The 20,365-nt window shown below is 32.6% G+C and overlaps 4 protein-coding genes across 7 annotated transcripts; 1 reads left to right on the forward strand and 3 right to left on the reverse strand.

The window, feature by feature from the left end:
• Positions 1 to 1,152: 1,152 nt before the first annotated feature.
• On the reverse strand, positions 1,153 to 12,288 carry LOC125050563 (sister chromatid cohesion protein DCC1). 2 transcript variants are annotated; one of them, XM_047650488.1, is made up of 5 exons: positions 12,137 to 12,288; positions 6,972 to 7,162; positions 5,894 to 6,696; positions 4,967 to 5,130; positions 1,153 to 1,289 (listed from the first exon to the last, which is right to left on the reverse strand). In XM_047650488.1, the coding sequence occupies exons 1-5, from the start codon at positions 12,145 to 12,147 to the stop codon at positions 1,184 to 1,186; spliced, it is 1,275 nt and encodes a 424-aa protein (XP_047506444.1). In that variant the 5' UTR covers positions 12,148 to 12,288; the 3' UTR covers positions 1,153 to 1,183. The 2 variants fall into 2 exon arrangements, with proteins under 2 accessions (XP_047506444.1, XP_047506445.1); XM_047650489.1 differs by lacking the exon at positions 12,137 to 12,288 and adding an exon at positions 7,351 to 7,437.
• LOC125050564 (mitochondrial import inner membrane translocase subunit Tim23) lies at positions 7,596 to 9,126 on the forward strand. Its single transcript, XM_047650490.1, has 3 exons — positions 7,596 to 7,917; positions 8,134 to 8,241; positions 8,419 to 9,126. The coding sequence occupies exons 1-3, from the start codon at positions 7,701 to 7,703 to the stop codon at positions 8,676 to 8,678; spliced, it is 585 nt and encodes a 194-aa protein (XP_047506446.1). The 5' UTR covers positions 7,596 to 7,700; the 3' UTR covers positions 8,679 to 9,126.
• LOC125050562 (protein DENND6A) lies at positions 9,873 to 12,084 on the reverse strand. The gene has a single exon (XM_047650487.1). The coding sequence runs from the start codon at positions 11,830 to 11,832 to the stop codon at positions 10,153 to 10,155; it is 1,680 nt and encodes a 559-aa protein (XP_047506443.1). The 5' UTR covers positions 11,833 to 12,084; the 3' UTR covers positions 9,873 to 10,152.
• Positions 12,289 to 12,875: 587 nt separating the features above from the next.
• LOC125050720 (stromal membrane-associated protein 1) lies at positions 12,876 to 20,349 on the reverse strand. 3 transcript variants are annotated; one of them, XM_047650762.1, is made up of 7 exons: positions 20,135 to 20,349; positions 18,231 to 18,361; positions 17,393 to 17,571; positions 16,686 to 16,791; positions 16,062 to 16,271; positions 15,257 to 15,436; positions 12,876 to 15,223 (listed from the first exon to the last, which is right to left on the reverse strand). In XM_047650762.1, the coding sequence occupies exons 1-7, from the start codon at positions 20,250 to 20,252 to the stop codon at positions 14,837 to 14,839; spliced, it is 1,311 nt and encodes a 436-aa protein (XP_047506718.1). In that variant the 5' UTR covers positions 20,253 to 20,349; the 3' UTR covers positions 12,876 to 14,836. The 3 variants fall into 3 exon arrangements, with proteins under 3 accessions (XP_047506718.1, XP_047506717.1, XP_047506715.1); XM_047650761.1 differs by having other exon boundaries at positions 12,876 to 15,149; positions 15,180 to 15,436; XM_047650759.1 differs by having other exon boundaries at positions 12,876 to 15,436.
• Between the last annotated feature and the right edge of the window lie 16 nt (positions 20,350 to 20,365).

A 20,365-nucleotide genomic window follows, 5' to 3' on the forward strand; every position in this document is an offset into this window, starting at 1 on the left:
AGCCATCCTTTTATATACAAAAATCTAGTAAATGTAACAATAAGAACTGTAATTTTTGATAGAGACCTAATATGCAGAACATTTGATAAAAAGTATTCGCATTTAGTTGGTCTATTGTTAGTAGTATATAAAACAATTGCATGGTTGCGATTTAAAAACAAGAAATAAAAACTTCACATAGTAGCATCTCTTTCATCACTCTCTCTCTCTCTCTCTCATCCTATTTAAGAATGTGAATAGTTCGACACGATATGATATGATTGTCATAAATTGAGAATGAACCTTATGGGGCGTTCCCACGAGGCGTTAATCACGACAGTCAACCACGCTTTCGTGAAATACACTTCTGTGTGAACGCATAGGCGTTAAACTTGCTTTCGTGAGGAACGGCGCACGACACAAGCGTGGATAGATCAAACGTGTTTGATTTTCAGTCGTGATATACCGTTCGTGAAGCCAAGATGTCGTCACAACAACGTGGAATTAAGTTTAACGACAGTGAAACTACGCGTTTTTTGGAGTTATATTCTATGGAAAAGGTGTTATATGATCCAAGTTTGGAGGAATACCGTGATAGAGATTTACGTGCCGCCGCAGCTAAGAGAATAAGTCATGAATTAAATATTCCTGGATTTGGACCAAAAGAAGTTATATCAAAAATCAAAAATAAATAATAAATATAAATAAACTAAGTCGAAACACGAAGCGTGAACGGCACGAAATCCCCCAACCATGTGAACGTTTCATCAATTCACACTTTCGTGAGTGTCACGAACGACAGTTGACTAGCGTAGTTGACTGTCGTGAATCGTGATTAACGCTCCGTGGGAACGCCCCATAACAAATAAAAGTATATTATGAATGGCGCTAAACGCCCAAGCGAAAGCAGCGACAAGAGAAAAACTTTAAATATGTCATAGAGTAATTAATATAGACTATAGAAATGGTGCGCCTCCTCACAAAAAATAATAAGGGTAACCCTTTAGTGTGAAAATTTTCGTGGTAAAACAAACCTTTACTAATTATTTATCAATAAGGCGTTTTAAAAACATATTTAATCAACGCCGTTACATGTCTTAAATGTATTATAATTAGGAAGTTCTATCATTTTTTCATTCATTTAATCATAAATAGGTAGAAATAAAACTAAAATTAAGAAATTTTATTTATTTTTCTAGACAGCTTAATTCATGTGTTTGGCGGAGAATACACGGACGCCATCTTGGGTGGACGCACGTGCATGTTTCGTCAGCAAAGCGTTGACGTTCAGCTTCTCTGTAGCATATGACCTTTAAAAATAATAAAACTTTTGAGAGATAATTTACTTAATAAATAGAGATTAATCAATGAGTAGATACTTTAGTTAAACCTAAATGTTAGTATTAGTCTGTATAAGAGATTAAAATATGTAGTTACTACAAATTGAAAAAAAAAAATCAAAAAAGTCAAAAACGTTCCTACATTAAGAAAAAGGTGGTTAGAAAGAGGTGTAGAGTTATCACCCCCAAACACTTTCACGCGCCGGAAACAGTTATTTAAAAAATAATTTATAATAGTTTTTTTGGACAGCTCCGGCGCGACGTGAAATGCAGCGTATAAAATGTACGTTTCGTTTAACGAATTTCAATACAATATACAAAATTATACTTCATTTTTTTTATACTTAGACGCAACTCCGGCAGCCAAAATTACTTGGACTTCCAATCAAGGTCCCCCTACATAATCAGTAACATCAAATTCAGGCGACGTATTTCTAAATCCAACCCGTTACAACAGCGGCCGTAAGACCACTATACCGTATAGTCTATACCACTACACCGAATTTTCAATACCAACGTGAGTCTATAATTGTATGCAACGATTTTTCATATTTTATTCATAAGATTGTTTAGAAATTTATATTTAAAACTAGAGGTGTTATCAGTTCGATGCCTCCAATTAACACTACTCTAACTCAAAAAATTGAAAATTTCGTTTTTCACGTAATTTGATTAACTATTTTATAAGGATTAAGTCCACCGAATTTTGTAAAAATATCATGAGAAACAAAAAAGTTTTGAGATTTACATAACGCTAAGTATATGTACTTCCAGCAATCGTGTGGTAGACAAACTACTATCTCAATATAGCGGAGTGTATGCTGCAGGCACGGCAGCGGCCCGCGAGATATATTCCGCCAACTAAGATTGGCGGGGTGACGCGCGGGGAATTCTCGTCGACATTGACAGTTAGCGGTGTTTCGCCCGTTTGTGCACTTTTTATGTGTTAATTAGCTAATAGTGAAGTGAAAATATACCCGTAGCCAGATCATAAAGGACGTGAACATACGATTCACCGATGAAACCTTATTCTCCTAATTTAGTTTTTGTTATTCAAAAACCATCTCCGATAATACTGACTACACAGTCCGTTCGTAGAAAACTATGGACCAGACAACAACGAAGACTTAAAAACCCCCTTATTTCATGTGGCGCAGAAAATGGTGAATATGTTATTGAACGTACTCCAATGCCTTCACCTTATTGTAACTTTAGTGATTGTTCTGACAACGTTGATGACACTTTAGAGCAGTCGACAACTGTTAAAGACTTTACACTAATACAGGGAAATGGTTCCGAAGAAGATTTAACAACTGACACACCTCTGCGTACAATTTCAAATGAACAAAATTCAGAGTTAGATGTGAATCCTCTATCTGTTGCTACGTCTTTGATGTCCAATGAATCCTTTTCTTTAGGAAATGAGACCAGTACCCCAAAAAGTAAAAGAAAATCAAAGATAAGATCTGACACGGGGCGTAAGCGCAACGTATATATAGAAGACTGGGTAACTACAAAAAGAAAACGTTTATGTAATTTGGGACAGCAATATATTTCTAAGAGAGGGTCTGTAAAAAAGCAAGACAGATGAAAGGAAGTTGTGCTAACAGTTGTCGTTTGAATTGTTATATGACTTTCACTGAAGAAATACGCGCAAAATTATTTTAAGAAAAGTAAAAAACTTTGTACGAATCTTGAAAATGTACACGTTCGTCGATTACACACTTTGCATTACCATCTTCCAATTAAATCAAACAAAACAAACAAACAAAGTAGCATTAAAAAAGTATGTAAAAATATGTTCCTGAATACTTTTTCCATAAGTAACGATTTTGTTTATACTTTATTTTTTTTGTAGGGACAAAAAAACCAAGAATCAACTGATTTTGATACTTTTTTTGATGGCGGAGTTCACCATAAACATCACCGTAAGTAGTTACAGACGAAATGAAACAAAATTATCTAAAAGATAATGTTAATTCTTTTGCACCGATGGAATCTTACTATGTTATAAAAATTCAACCATCAAATATTTAGATCCCTCATTATCATTTTCAAAAATATTTAACATGTATTCAGAATGGTGTACAGAAAATGGTTATAAAAGTAAAGTGCAGACTGTAAGGCAATATAAAGATATAGTAAATTATAATATAAAGATTGGCTTTCATGTTCCTAAAAAAGATCAATGTGACCTCTGCCATCAATTTAAGAACACACCTGCAGTTACTGACGAGCAACTCCAAATATACGAAAAACATCAGAAGGAGAAGGAATATGCTCGAATGCTAAAGCTGGAAAACAAATTAAAAGCTGGTAATGACAACAAAAAAGCATGCACTGTTTTCGATTTCCAGAAAGTGTTAAGCGCACCGCATGGAAATATCAGTATTTACTATTATAAGCGAAAACTACTATTATAAGCTTTAAAAAAGGCATTGTTGCAAAAAATTTGACCAAGAACTTTAGTAATGTTAAAGTTTCTTGGAATAAAATAAAAGAGATCGAAGCTTCTCCAGATAGTCAAGGAGTTCCGAGTTATAAATATAGCTTAGGTGATGAAGAAAGGCAGCAGATTGAATCCTTTAAAAAATTGGGTCCTAGACGGGGCCGGAAAAAATACTTGTAGTTACGTAAACAATTAAAGTTTGAACTGAACTTTTAATTTTTATTTTATAATTATAATAGTACAAAATGTCAATGGCTTCTTGCTTGACCTCAACATCTCTTTATATTAAGTTCGTACTGTGATTTATTGTATAAGAATATTCATTTCTAGAAGTTTTAAGTTAAATTAATAATTATATTCTTACCTCTGTACGTAATGTGTTAAAAAGACATATATAAATATTTATAATCAAAATAAATAAATATCTATTTAAAGTAAACTTTGTTTCCATATTTTATACATTCCTGCTACATAATTAGAATACAATTTTTACAATGTTTTTCAGAAGTATTATAAATATTAGGTACATGTTTTAATTGTCTATTTTAAAACAAAAATAGTTGGATAAAATCCAGTTTTTCTTTGATATCTACTAATACAAAACGCTAAGTCCATACACACTATGAGTTACATTACGCTATATATTTATTAGCAGCTTGTAATACGGCAGAGGATTTTCTTTTTATTCCAAACTACAAAACTCCAACTTCTATAAATTGATATAAATCGGTGTTATTAGGAGAAAATATTGGATAAAATAATGTAAACAAGTTACAAATTCGATTTTTGACATAACTAATATATTGTTTTTTATTATTCATAGGATTTCATTTATTTTTCTGTATTATCTAACATTTCCTAATATATTCCGCCAAGTGTGAGTTAGCGGAATGTATTCTCATCTTGAACTGGAGTTTTACCTGTTACATTCCGCTAACTGGTGCTAACTTTAAAACCAAAAAGATTAACAATATTTTATTAATGGGGTTTGAAGCAAGAGTAAATCAGCTAGTCACATTAAAAAAATCATAAATATGTCTGTAATAATAAAGATTTTATCAAGTTTTTTCATTCAATTGCTTCTCCTGTAAACCTACGAATTTCGAGTTAGAGTAGTGTTAATTGGAGGCATCGAGTTGTCAGTCTACTGTGTTATATGCGACGAGTGTAAGTGCAAGTGAAAAACCAGGTAACTTACTGTATGTATGGAGATATTTCGTCAACCGTCCACTTGGGTTTTGTGTGGAATAAAATCCTGAACCTCTCATTGATATCTTCCGGCAGTTCATTCTCGGAGAAACCCCAAATTACTTGCGGAGTGACATTTTTGTCTATTAAGGCTATGCCCGATAGAAGTGACTCCTAAAAAAATATATCATTTTTGTGTTACATAACTTGATAAGAAAAAAATAACTTGAAGATCGTAAATCAAACAAAAGGATGGGTTGATTCCGATGTCCAACGGCGATGACATTTTCCTATATATTTTTGTTCCATGTGATGTGGAATAGTCGAAGGGTATGGTGATAAGAAAGTTCCTATCTGTGTTTTCTTAAGTAAGAATTGCGCGGTTGAACTAGGGTCCAAACCCTATGTCTATTTCGCATTAAACTCTTTGAAGTGAAACTTCTTTAGGCGCATGAGGGTAAAATTTTTACAGACCTCACGAAGATTAGCAGCGTTTATATCAAAGAAAAGGGAGAGAGCGATTGAGAGCGATTGAGACCGATTGAGAGAGAGTGAGAAGAGTGAATTAACTTATAGAAATTGTATTTTTAATATTAAAACTTTGTAAAGAGAATTTATTAAATATTAGCATTTCATATTTTATGCAAAATAATTTATTGAAATCTCAAATGACAAATTTTAATTAAAATGCCGTGTTTTTACTATTGAAAAAAAAAAATTATTTGTAATCATTTTCGACACTTAATATTTTAATGACAATTAAATTACAAACATATCTTCCTTTTTGAGCCCTCTAAGTCTCGGAAATCTAAAGTTTTAGATTTGTATAAATATGAACAAGACTTAAAAATTAGCTTGCCAAAGAAGTTTAAGTTCTGACATGTGTACTTTGTACGCACGCACATTTTAAATAAACACATTAAAATATAATACATACGTTTGTTGTCATTCCTTCTGGTACCGAATCGCTCCATGCTTGCATAAACTCAAACAAATTGAATCTACCCGCACTTCTTAAGAGAACTCTTGCTAAAAATCTACATACTTTATCCTCTTTATACCTATAGTATTGGACGCCCATTTCTTCAGCACTTTTCAGTGTGTAAAATCCAAACATGGCTTCCAAAACACACATCGGAGCCAAATCTTTTAAGCTTTCCAATGTGACTTCTTTAGATACTCTGTCCAAAGGCCAGGAATTCTCTTCAATGAGGTCCAACATGTACGAAAGGACCCGAAATTCATAATCAAATTCTAACAACCTATAATACCCATCGACCTCTATCGCTTGTATATTTGTCAATTCCTCATCCAATTCTACACGAGACGCCTGGACCTTATCCAAAATCGCATTATAATCTAGCAATTTCGATTTATCAATTTTATATTCGAGTTCTAAACCCTGAAATGTAGTACTTTCTAGAAGCTTCGAGAGTTTTGAAAGACGCGGTTTACAAGGTTTCAATTCGTAATAAGTGAAGAATGTGTTAACAATGTCTTTATTAACAATTTTTCTGGGTGGTTTATCATCAGAATCGTTGGATATGTTCAAACTAGTATTGGATCTTTCGAAAGATGAATCAGAATCTTCCATAGAATTATTTGCGATTGTTTCGTCGAGACCTGTGGAAACCGCGAAAAGTAGGTTGGGTACGAGTAAAAAGCTGTTAGATGTCTCTGCTTCTTTGACGTCGTAGGTTTTATCATCTGTACATAGTACCACATTCTCATCTGGATCCCCTGAAAATATAATTTATTCATACAAATTTCCAAACCTTGTTTAGGAACTTTTAAATACTTATTATACAAATATCACAACTATTTTAATTTAGTATGCTATATTAAAATAATACTAATAGACTTCATGGCTTAATTGCTCAAAATATAAGTGAGTATTCAATGCGTTTTCCCCGCAGGGTTTGATTTCAAGCAAAACAATCATGATTTTGGATTAGACTGACTTTTTATTTGCTTGAAAATAAATAAACTACATATTTAATACGTGTAAACAATACCTTTAAATACAATGGGATTGCCCTCTTCTATATTTTTTAATATATTATTATCTAATAGCATAAGCCTTAAGTTATTATTGCATTGGCTGGTGTCTGGAAATCTAAGAATCTGGGTAATTTCTGTTAGTTCGGATTCGTGTAACTTCGCAGTTTTTATTACTTTGCGGACGTCTTCAGGGGTCCTCTCTTCACTGTAGAAATCAAATATTATTGGTCATAAGATAAAATCTAACAACTTTATTACAAAATAAAAGTTCTTCTAATTATTTCCTTAATAATGAGGAAAGAATTATACATCTGTTTTGTAAATAAAAAAACTCAAAAAAACCGTTCAAGGAGTCGGCTATTTAGAAAATTAAACCGACACCCCCGACTTTACCAATAATGCAATGCATTTCGATACTTCGGGAATTCTACAATGTATTGGGACAAAAATATAACGCATGATGCTGACGAACAAGCAACTTAACCCTTCCCTTTTGGAGGGCATTTTTAGATTTTTAAATTTCAAGGAATATTTATTTGGCAACCCTCGGCTGTCATTAGGACAAAGCTCCTTGACAATAAAAAATAATAGACAATAATACAACGATGACATCTCTCACTCTGAGATTCAAATATTATATTTGTGACATTCTATTTGACAGTTCTTCACGATAAATTTCTGCGTGATTTCAACATCACGAACGAATACAGTTTTGTTTAATTTTAGTGAATTAAACAACGAAAATGTCTTTATTTGGAGATATATTACCGATTAATAAAAATGAAAGCCAAAATAATCAGGCCAGTGCAAATCTTTCTCCCTATTTAAACTTTGATCCCAACTACATACCTAAAATGCAACCAGAGTTTCTATATCCCGATGAGAGCCATATGGCCTCAACAGCACGAAGATCAAACGTAGCTTTACCAATCATTGGAATGTCTTTCATGACTGGATCAGGTAAGCTATGAATTATATGCAGTGTGAACATAACCTCAAACATTGACTTTACATAACTTTTGTTATTGATTACTTAGTTTTCAGTATGCTGGAATTGTGTAATATCAAATACAACTACTAAAAACTTATTCTATCTTTGTTTTGGATAATGATTTTCTCATCATAAATTTTCTGTCAATCATACTCCTTTGTATATTAATTAAATTTTCCTTTCAGGTTTGGGAGGCATGGCTGGTCTTTACAAAGGATTAAGAGCGACAACATTAGCTGGACAAATTGGCAAAGTAAGAAGAACACAGCTTATAAACTACGTAATGAAGCAAGGTTTGTCTTTTTATACTAAATAATTAATATTTTGGTAAAACTAATTGAGTTATATGATTATAGAGATTATATTATCTCTCAAATTGCTAAGGTCTTGAAATTGCCTTTCAATTCTATTAATTCTAATTACAAATATGCTAAATATTTTTTGTTGCTCAAAACTAAAATCTGTTTCAGGCACAACAACTGGCTGTACCCTAGGCATATTAGCTTCATTTTATTCAAGTATAGCCCTGGGTGTAACTTGGATTAGGGACCAAGAAGATACCGCAAATACCTTTATAGCTGCCACAGCTACAGGTGTTTTATATAAAAGTACTGCTGGTTTGCGCTCAATGGGCTTAGGAGCAGCTGCAGGGCTTACATTAGCAGGCCTTTACACCCTCCTCACTGATAATGATAATATATGGAGCAAAGCTAGATATATAAAAATGTGATTTAGTTGTAATAGAACCCAGAGATTGTTGTTTATAAATGTAGTAAAGATAATTTAAAAAAAATGTAAGTAAATGATGTTATGCAATTGTTTCACAAGTATATTCTAATTGTATAAGTCACTCATATTTTTAAAATCTTATATATTATATTAATTAAAAATTATTCTATTGTTCCTTAACTCGACTTACATTTCTATAACTGTTAGATCAAGGTATTAAATTGTATACCATTGTGTACATTTATAAACAACTCTACCTATCTTGTGAATTCTGTACATAGACTGTTAATTTAAGTTATTTTAATTGGCACTCTGAGATCTGTCAAGTTGATGACTTGTTTGCTCCATGTCAAAGCTTGCTAGATCATTTTTATCACCTGAACCGATCATATGTTCCATATTGGTACAGGTAGCACAAATAGATAATAAAAGAATTTATTAAAAATTGACAGCATTTTATTATTTAAAATTACATTATAGTTCATTCTTGTAGTGAAATAATTTTCGGTAAACATTCACTGGTCAATAACTTAGTTATTATGGCTGGTTAAACTTATTTTTTTAGGTTGAACATAATTAACACATAGAATACATGGAAGTAGCTAAAATTTTCAGACTAAGCTACAGCCATATTTAGGCAGAATAATGCATGTCATATTGTTGTGTATTTTAGATATATAATTAAGACTAAAATAATTATTCCTCTTACATGATATTTATAGCATTAACACTAAAATAGTGGAGAGAAAAAGTTTTGATCCATCTGTTAATGATTGAGCAAATGATACTTAAATAAACATTCTTCAGTGCACTATTCCATAAGATCTTTTACATATACATTACATTAGTTACCTTTAAAAAATGATGCTACAGTTTGTAATTCTTTTTTCTGAAGTTTTGTCTCAAGTTACATTTCCAACTATGTATATGTACCGGTGTACCAGTTATGTAATTAACGGTAGTAGAAAATGTAACTGTAAATGTTATACAAACAAATATTTTATAGAATATACCAGGAATATTTAACTTACATTAAGAGTAAAAATATAATTGCACAGTGCTGTATAAAATATATTTCTCTATAACACGCTATAGTGAAATTGAGAATTTTTGACCTCATAAGAATATCATATTTGTTCACTAAGCACACTAAACTGTTATTAAGTTTGGCCTAATTAAATTAACACATTTTTTAAATTTATTGTTGTACAAATAAATTGGCATCATTTTAGAACTAACATCAATATAATTAAAGTAATTCTCATATCAACTAAATTTGTAGTAGATAATTCTAAATACCTCCACATAAATCTATTTGAGTATCTAATTAAAAATATTTTTACGCTGGGATCTAATTATTATTGTGAATAATTGCACTGTCCTTAACTTTGGCTGGACTATACACATGAAGCAATAAACGAGAGCCGTAGATGAATGCTGCACTCTCGCAGTTCCGAGGTGCAGCAAGATGTGTGTCACGTTGCCGCACTTAAAATAGCCTTCATATCATCTTGAAGAACACAATTTAAATCATCTAACCTCCGAGCCAGTAATGTTCGTGTGTTGTCTGCTACTGGTGGATTATTTTTTAACACATCACGCAGTTTAAGTATCATGTCAACAATTTCAACCTCTTTCTTTCCAACTGACCATTCTTTTAAGTCACTTTCTGCTAAGGCTTCTAATTGCAAAGCTTGTAATTTATTTGTTAAATCACTATGACGCTCATGAAACCAGGTGCTAAAGTTTGGTGTCCTAAAAAAATTTTTATATAATCCTATCCAGTCACCTTTAATGCCAGATGTCAATTGAGGACCTGCTTGCTGCAGAGATGTGAAGAAATCTTCTGGATTAAATGGATTAGGTACTGGAGGTGATCTAAACGGAGATATGTTTTTCTGCAATGGCATGAGGGATGCCATATAACGTTCGAGTGGGATCATAAAGCTTTGTGTTAGTTCTAGTAAATGCCTTTTAACCATTGCTGTCTGAACTTCAGAAGGACGGTCTGTCCTTATTCCATTATGCAACTTCTTGATAATTGCCTTATCTTTCTCTAAATAAGGTTTGTACTGAGTGTATACCCCTGGTGCAGAATCTAAATGTTTAATACTTCCTAGTTTCCTCAACTTAGTTTTAACAGGGGTTGAATCACCTAGTTTGATTGTATGCGGCCAGTGCTGCAATGTCTTAGTGAAAAATGGATTTGTCACACCTAATATTACATAAGGTGGGTTGAACTGTTTTCTAGTAAATTCCTTAAATTCACTATCATGTATTGTAAAGTAAGGTCGGTATTCTGCCGAATATGGAAGAGGCTGTATCAAGTAGGTCAATGCTTGGACTAAAGCTGAACATTCTGTTGGTGAGCTGGCCATAACAACTATGGGTTCTGCAGTCAATACAAGCTCCCATAGTAAATGCAGGTGAGATATTAAACTTGATAGAGCATCAAAAACATTAACATCTTGAATACATACTATTATGTGAGGAACATTGGGGGAATGCACTTGTTTCACAATATCTGATCTTGTAACCTTTCCAGTTTGCTGATTAGGAATATATGACTGAAAAACAGAGCCCAAGACTGGCAATAGAACGTTTTGACCCGCATTCAACTCTGGCCATCTATTTATGTCATGGCATGCAGCTTCCAAGCTGCTTTCACCATCTTCAAAATGTCGAGGAGCTATAAGCTGTATCACTTTGTAATACAGGTTAATAAAGGGCAAACGCGTAAGTAAAATAATGCTCTTTTGGAAGTAGCCCCGAGGCAAGGTCGAATCCTTGACTTGACGAAAATAAACGAAGCCCCAGTAATGCGTTGGGTCTGCTCGGAGCGTAGAAACACTGTCCTCGTTATAAATCAACTGTTGCGGTGTTAGTGGAGCACGTGAACGCAGTCGTACGTGAAATTGAGTATCACCCATGCATCCTGAGTTTGAATCCGGGAATGCTAAATAACAAATGTTACATTTCTCTTGATCAGATAATTGCACACCAGGCGGATATACTCTTTCCATAGCCTGCCCCAGTTCCAAATCGAATGTAACAACACAAATACAATGCAACCAGTCGGAAAATCTGCTCCATTTCGCTTCAAATTCTTCATCACAAACGAAAATGTCGTCCGGTTGTTGTTTTCCACAAGCCATTGCGTTTATGATATTTTACAACATTGCCAATGTAGTTAAGTAAAATTTAAAAATATATTACGACTAAAGGATTGTTTGTTTTATCAAACATTATTTTTATTTTATACGACGGTATGAACAAACGCTAAATTATCTACTATTTCACTTTCTGTTGCACGCATAACAGCTGTTCTTCTGTCAACATGGCTGCGCGCGCGAAAATACAATGAGTGAATCGCAATCGGTGATTGGCACATTTACATTTACTTTCAAGTTACAACAATTAACGGCCTTATTAATTATAAATTTACTCTAGTTTACTTACCAAATATCCATAATTGCAGTTGAGTTTGAAGTTAAAGATATTTCAATCACTATAAATGGAATTTAAACTTTTTATTTTTAAAATTACTGTATACTATTTCTATCCACTACTTGTTTACCTCGTTATACTCGAATAAATTGTCATTTGTCAGTTTTAGAATTTAACTATATTTTGTGAAGTATATACACAGTGCATTATTCTGTGTCACTATAGTTATTGAACAAATTTCCTTTGCCTTTCCCATTAGGGATAAATTAATATCATCATTTTGAAAAATTTACACTTTATAAGTTGTTGACTTGTCCTATGTAAAGGATCCATTTTGATTTTATTAATTATCAGAAAAGAAAATATAGGTTAATAAAAAACATTTTATAGGAATCCACTCGTATTTAGCTAGGTTTATTGGTAGGTGGGTATATTATCATCCAATATAATAATAATTCTGATTAAAACATAAGGGAGCGTTCAAGTATTACGTAACGAATTTCTATTTGTAAAACGTTACGATGCGGGGCGGAGATTCAATTACGCGTGATTGTTAATTTTATTTTCGACTTTCCAGTACTTTACACACAATGGTAACTTTTAGGTATAAAGAGTCACTGGGTGGTCACAAAACGTTGTACCCAATAGTAAACTATTAGAAAAACGTTACGGCGCGTTACATGGGGGGGGTTTTGTCAATAATTTCCAAAAATGTCAAAGGAACTAGGAAGAATTAATTAAAATTTACACATTGAGGACAATATTATGTATTTATTTAAAAACCAAAAGTACAATTTCCGAGACAAATCTTGCCAATATGACAGACAGTCTTGTTACAATTATATCAACGTTTTTATTAAAACAAAAAAACGCCAGGCACGGCACACATCAGCTCCCTGTCACCAGTCTTGTTCATAAACGTACTTTAAGCCGTTATAGCTAAATAATATTTTATACAGTTTATTTCATGGCAAAATGACGCGAGGGTAAAGGCAAATATTTGAAGAGGTTTATTGTACGTTTATAAACAAGGGGATATACCACACTTAGGTATTAAGTACTTAATATTGTAAGTTCTCGCTCCCAAGCAACGTGTTTATTGTCTCTTGAAAGGATGTGAAATATAATAGTGCATAATTTGTTAGCTTAAAAGTAAATTTTAATCGTAAATAAAATAACAAACCCACATATTTCAAATTAGGTAAGGTCCTCAAACAACGATAATGTTTTATCTACAAGATTAGTGAAATAAAAATTAACATAATATGGAAAATATTCTCAAAATATTGCAGGTTTTCGATAACTTTATCATAGTGTTTTTTTCTGAAACAGCGAAAGCCGACGTACACAATATTATTTCATTTTAGTAATTTTAATGTGACCAATACTAGAGTATATATATATATTATTGAATTAGTAAGCATGAAATGATATCTTGAGATGGATAATCACAGTATTCACAAGATCTTGTCTATGAATTATAAGAAATAATATTATAAGAGAAACTAAAAGATAACAATGCGAAATCATCTACTTTATAAGACCAACAGTTTATTAACTCTTCGATTTCTTACATGACTTAAAAACAACATTAGAAAAAAAGTTGACAGCACCAAAATGCAACGTTCATGATAATAAATACTTATGGGCACAATATCTTTTTCAGGAAAACTTATATGCTAAACCACGAATATAAGAATAATTTTAAAACAAAAATAATCGTGTAAATAATGAATGTAGAAAAAAAGTGCTTTAAAAAAATAAATTCTCTACTAAAACAATTTACGACACACCTTAAACTAGAAGACATGACTTGATGTAGTTTTAAGCAGCAATGTCAAGTATGCTTATCACGCTAGACTCCCCAAAAATACGCCTAAAAGTACCCAATACGGTTGTTCATATATTTTGACAGTAGTGACAATTTAGGAATTAGTCGGCTTACCTAGTTGAAGACATCAAAACAGGCATTTCAATGTGCTACTTCTGACGTATATATGAACAAACAGTATGTAGCAATCCCAGAGGAACATTTAACAATATACTCAGTTATACACACTCCTTTCTCTTCAGTAGATGTCAAACTGTTAAACTTGGCAAGATGTTACGGGGTTGGGCATACATCATTTGATGTCAAAGACTACTCCCCTTCTATACCCAATTATATAGCAGTTACCAGTACTTTAGAAATGGTGATATTGTTTTGTTTCATTATGGCGGTAGGCAAAAAAATTTAGAATTTAAATTTGATGACAAGTTTCAACGGTCATCCAATAATTTAGTATTATACTCATATATTTAGCAAAAAGGAATGTCTGTATTATTGGCATTTCAACATTGTCGTCTCATACTGAACAAGTAGGACTGCATTTTTATGAAATAATTTTAATCTGCCCGAAGGCAACTAGATTACATTTTCTATCTATTGAATGAAATTATTGTCTATGATTAACGAAATGTCTCAAGGCGTATGTGCGATTTGACCGAACTAAAACCTAACGGAATCTCCCAACTAACTCGAAAATAAGTTTGCGCAATGTTGTAACTAAACATGAATAAACAGAATTAAGACTATAATGTGTAACAATGCCCTAATCTTGTATTTTTTTAATGTTTAAACATATTGTCTAAATCGGGAGACGCCATGCTACTTTAATCGCCCAAAACGCCATGTTCAAAAAGTATTGCCATTTAAAAAAAAAACTATTTTTATTATTGCCACGTCGAATTACTGGCAACATTGGGGTTAGGAAATGCGTTTGGGAAACCTTGACCTAAATTAAGATTGCCAAACTGTTGCGAAAGGGGCTGGTTGAAAAAGTTTGGCTGCGTCTGGAACTGTGGCTGCGGTGGCATTTGATACTGAAATTGGCTAGCTGGTTGGAATTGGTTCATTTGCATACCATTCATCATATATGGCTGATAGAACTGGCCAGGAGCTTGTTGGCCTGTTATTTGTTGTCCAGGTAGTTGTTGCCCCGGTAGTTGTTGCCCGTGTAGTTGTTGACCGGGTAGTTGTTGCCCGTGTAGTTGTTGACCGGGTAGTTGATGCCCGGGTAGTTGTTGGCTTGGCATATGTTGCATTTGTTGACCTGGCATTTGTTGCATTTGTTGACCTGTAATCTGTTGCATTTGTTGACCTGGAATCTGTTGCATTTGAGGTACTGGATTAAACTGGTTCATAGGTGTTTGACTGTATAACGCTAATATGCTATCCTTAGTAAGTTTAGACTTTTCTTTCTCAGTAGGTGCAGATTGTTTGAAGAAATTTTCTTCTTCTGTTTTCAAATCTGATTTTTGTTCTTGCGGTACCTGAAATTGGATATTGCTCTTTATAAGAGTGTCATATATTTCGAAGAAAACATACTAATGTAACAATTATTATTAATTCCAACCCGTTACAGATTGCTGTAAAGCCTATTTACTCTTAATTTTAAAGGACTTTAATCTGAGAGGTCTGAATAAAGTATTTTACGTTTTTCATAATTAATATACTTTGCGTAAAATGCTACTTAGGGAGCGTTCAAGTATTACGTAACGAATTTGGGGGGGGGGTCCATTTAAAATACGTAAAACGTTACGATGCGGGGCGGGGGCTTGAATTACGCGTTATTGTTAACATTATTTTCGACTTCCAGTACTTTACACCACATAATGGTAACTTTTAGGTATAAGGAGTCACTAGTCACTATACTTGGGTACAGAAAAACGTTACGGCGCGTTACATGGGGGGGGGTCAACAATCTCCAAAAATTGTGTGACGTAATACTTGAACACTCCCTTATTCGGAAGATGTTTTTTTTTAAATTAAGTGACATATGCATATGGTAATACACACAAAAAATTTGCAGCGCGGCAAAGGTGATACCAGATTTTGTAACTTATATTTGTCATTTTATTCAATTATTTTTAACAAAATAATTATAATAAAACATACCTCAGCCGGTTTTTCTGGTGCCGAGAAGAAACTTGAGAAAATATCATCGTTAGTAGACTTCTGCTCTGGTTTGGTCGAGGGCATGGCAGTGTCCAATCCCAGCAGATCAGCTGCACCATTACTCGGTTTGGTTTCAACTGGTGTATTTCTACTCAATTTGGGACTGACTGACGATTTGGGTTTCGGTATACTGGGGATAACGTCCGATTTCTGAAATTCAATAATTATGACTTAGTTTTTTGTAACTATTATATGAATAACTAGCTGACCTGGCAAATGTCATTCATAAAAATCATTTATAAAAACAAATAGGGGTTGATCGTAGAGGGGTGAAAATTAGGGGTAGTATGTATTTTTTAATGCTGTATCATAAAAAAATTAAAAATGAAATAATCTAAAAATTAAAAAAAACAATGATTTAGGGGTGGAATCCCCTAAACATTTAAGGGGATGAAAAATGGATGTTCGATTCTCAGACATACCCAATATGCACACAAAATTTCATGAGAATCGGTCAAGCCGTTTCGGAAGAGTTTAACTACAAACACCGAGATACGAGAATTTTATATATTAGATTATTATCACGATTTAATAAAGGTTAGAAAAATATATAGTTTTCCTTACGTTATATTTTTTATCAACAGATGGCGCGGGCAATGGTCCCAGAGAGGAAGTGGTCGCTTTCTTTTTCCTCTTTTGCCTATCTATTTCTTCATCTATCTCTTTATCCCTATAAATAAAATTTTATTTATAAGACATTAGTTAACAATACAATACAAATTAATACTATTTTTTATAATATGTATAATAATTAATTTTAAATAAAAAATATATAGACATAAAAGATTATTTTTAATTTTTATGCACTGACATACTACAAAAGCATCTGTGACTCGTATGTAATGGGCTCGATTTCGGCAAACAATAATTGTTCTTGTTTTAAAGTTATAGAAGCCTAACTATTTTCAATCAAAATCATGTAAAAACAGTATTGTCTAACAGCTTTACTGGGGTCTTAATACAATTATTTCCTTAATCAATAATTTTTCAGCTATAAATGTTTGTAACTACATATTACCATAAAATTAAATACATAATTGAAATAAAACTGGCACAAACATCAATGTAAGATGTTATTACAGAGTGAAACCATTATTAGTTACATCTAAAATATAGACTAAGTAAGATATGTATATTGAGTCATAATAATGAAATTAATTTTTTATGACTCAATATTTCGTCACGTTTTCAGCCATTGCAGAAACCATATATTGTGTAATATGACCTTCTGGTTTGATAGTGCTAACTACAATAAAACAACTATCTCTTACCAATTCACTTTAGGAAGTTGTGGTGGCACCCATTCCTTAGCAATGTATTTCTTCTGTTCGTATTTGGCCCGTATGAATGACTCAAGTGAAGAGTCATTTTGTGGCCGTCTAAAGGAGTCCGGCAGATTTGCTTCGTATACTGCTCTTGCACGAGAATTGCCCATTTGTTGCAGTGATACCTGGATTATTATTAGGGGGCGTCCATAAATTATGTGAGGTGTTTAAGGGGGGGAGGGGGTCGAGTCAAATCTCATTTAATCTTACGTTGAAGATAGGGGGGTCTCGGCAAATATCACGCAATTTTTTTCTGATTGAAAAAAAAATTAGGAAAACGTTTGACCCTAAAGGTCATCTCTGCAACTTTCCGCTAACCCCATACCTAAACGCTCAACATTTCACTTATTTTGTTTTAGTCGTAAATAAAAGCACGAAGCAATTTTTTCTTTCTTTTTACAATAACAATCCAACGCGTTTACGTAAGAAACCCACATTTTGAATAATCTCACGTGAGATTGGGGGTTGGGGGAGGGGGTTGAATAAAATCTCACGACATCTCACCAGGGGGGGACCAGTCCAGAAAATTAAAAAAAACACCTCACGTAATTTATGCACGCCCCCTTAAAGCACATCTACACAAAAGTTTTTAAATTTTGGCTTAGTAAATTTGGGAATTTGTCTGCATCCCATTTGCTTGCTTGCTATAAGCTCTTTACTTAAAGAGCATCAAAATACAGTGGTTTAGAAAATTCAATTTAAACATAATCAAAACTATAAAAGATAAAATAATATAAGGGAGCCAAAGATGTTAGGTTGTTATATAATTAAAGCAATAACTAACCACTTGTTCTGGTGTCCATGAGTCCAAATTGACACTCTTCACCTTGGATATATGAACACCCAGGTTACGATGGATACCAGCACACCTTATGCATAGGAATATACCTAGGTTCCATGATGCCCAACGTGGTCCTGTCATCAAAAAAATGTTGTCTAAAAAAACTTTGAATTCCAAAAACACCTACATGATACATTTATAAAATAACTAGCTGATCCGGCAAACGTCGTTTCGCCATGTATATCATTTATAATAAAAAAATAGGGGTTGATCGTAGAGGGGTGAAAGTTAGGGGTTGTATGTATTTTTTAATGCTGTATCATAAAAAAATAGAAATTAAAAATTTTGTCTAAAAAATAAAAATAAAAATTTAGGGGTGGACTACCCTTAACATCTGGCGGGCTGATTTGTGAATCTAAACCATTCCCAGATCCCCTTGAAGACACACAAAAAATTTCATCAAAATTGGTCCAGTCGTTTAGGAGGAGTTCAGTCACATACACACGCACACAAGAAATATATATATTAAGATGGTAGTACTAGTTTGTACAATATATTCATCAGATTTTAGTTACTTAAGTGAACTATAATTAAGGAATTTGTTTAAGTAATGAATAATTTATATCAGCCCTATAAGGCAATATATGAGTAAGTAAGAGATAATTCCCAGTATAATTATAAAACTGAGGGTAAAGAATTCCCATCATTGTTGTGAGTGCTTTGGAATTGGAATACATATATGGAAGTTCTTGTTTCAATACTAATAGGCCATTGAATAATTTTATACATGATGGTTTTATTTCAAAATCTACCTTCAATAATATTTTGTAATATAAACTATCATGACCTTCATCAAGTTAATCATTTTGTTTTAATTATGCTTATTTGTATACCTTTTACCATTTAAAGGTTTTACAATTTACAATAAAAATAGCATGTAAAATGACTTATTATATCAGACCTAATGAAATACATCATAGATTAGAATGGATTTATATAATAAAATAATACAAAAGAATTAAGAATAAAGAGCAGTAACATTTTAACATTTTTATAGTGTAGACACAATATTATTACACACAATATTTTATCTTTATTGCTATGATAATGAAATTAAGATATCAAAAACAGTATTGTATACATTTGAGAGTGAGAATAGTATTAGTATTATATGTAATTGCTACCTCTTAGCATACATCATGAAATTTGAGTAACAACATTTATGAATGCAGACCTTTTTACATCACTATACATATTGTCTAATAAGATCATTCTTTCAGGTATTAATTGATAGAAAATTAGGTAATAGATCTTTCATAATTTGATTTTTATAGAAGCCTGATCTTATTTTTTCTAAAGATTAATGTAATAATAATCTAACCAGATATACATTCGGAGGTATCAAAACTTTTTTAAACACATTTAAAAATGTTGCAGGTTATTCTAGTATGCTTAGTGATATAATTAAGGAATGTTCAGATCAAATGTAGATAGTTGGTTTCCTCCTGTGAGTCATTTAAGACATTATTGAACAGTCAATTAACCTTACACATTGGTATCAGATGTTACATAGTAAATTAGTGTACCTGGACGTGAAATTGGGCTAAGTAATTTAACAATGTTCAAGGATAGAAAACGATATTTTGTCATTACAATCAACATTTTTTTTGTAAAAAATAATAGTGTTGGTAAATAATTAATTTAAAAGTGTTAATAGGGAGTTGAATATAGCAGGAATTATGAGTCAGTATTTTCTTAGTTCAAAGGCCCTGAGAGATTACAACAGCATTTATGACGAATATGTCATTTTAAATTTACTTTCAAAATTGAAGCTCAAATCTCGCCTAAAACTTGTTGGTTGAACTATTAAATTGTAAAAATAAAAAGAGAAAAAAAGATTTCCTCACCCTTAGCGTCACAATCTACACAATATTTATTGTCCTCATCTTTTAACATTTGGATTAGAATGTTCTGACATCGATCCTGGATCTGTTTAGCTCGATCTTTTTCACTTTTAGAAGACATTTTCTGTGAAAAACTACACAATAAAAGAAAAAAGGGAGGATACGAAATTCAGATTATTTGTTGAAGACTGACAGGAAGCCATAAACTAAACGAAAATGGATCAAGATGACATA

The sequence above is a fragment of the Pieris napi genome, chromosome 6 (genome assembly GCF_905475465.1).
Source record: "Pieris napi chromosome 6, ilPieNapi1.2, whole genome shotgun sequence".
In the NCBI taxonomy this organism is placed as follows: domain Eukaryota; kingdom Metazoa; phylum Arthropoda; class Insecta; order Lepidoptera; family Pieridae; genus Pieris; species Pieris napi.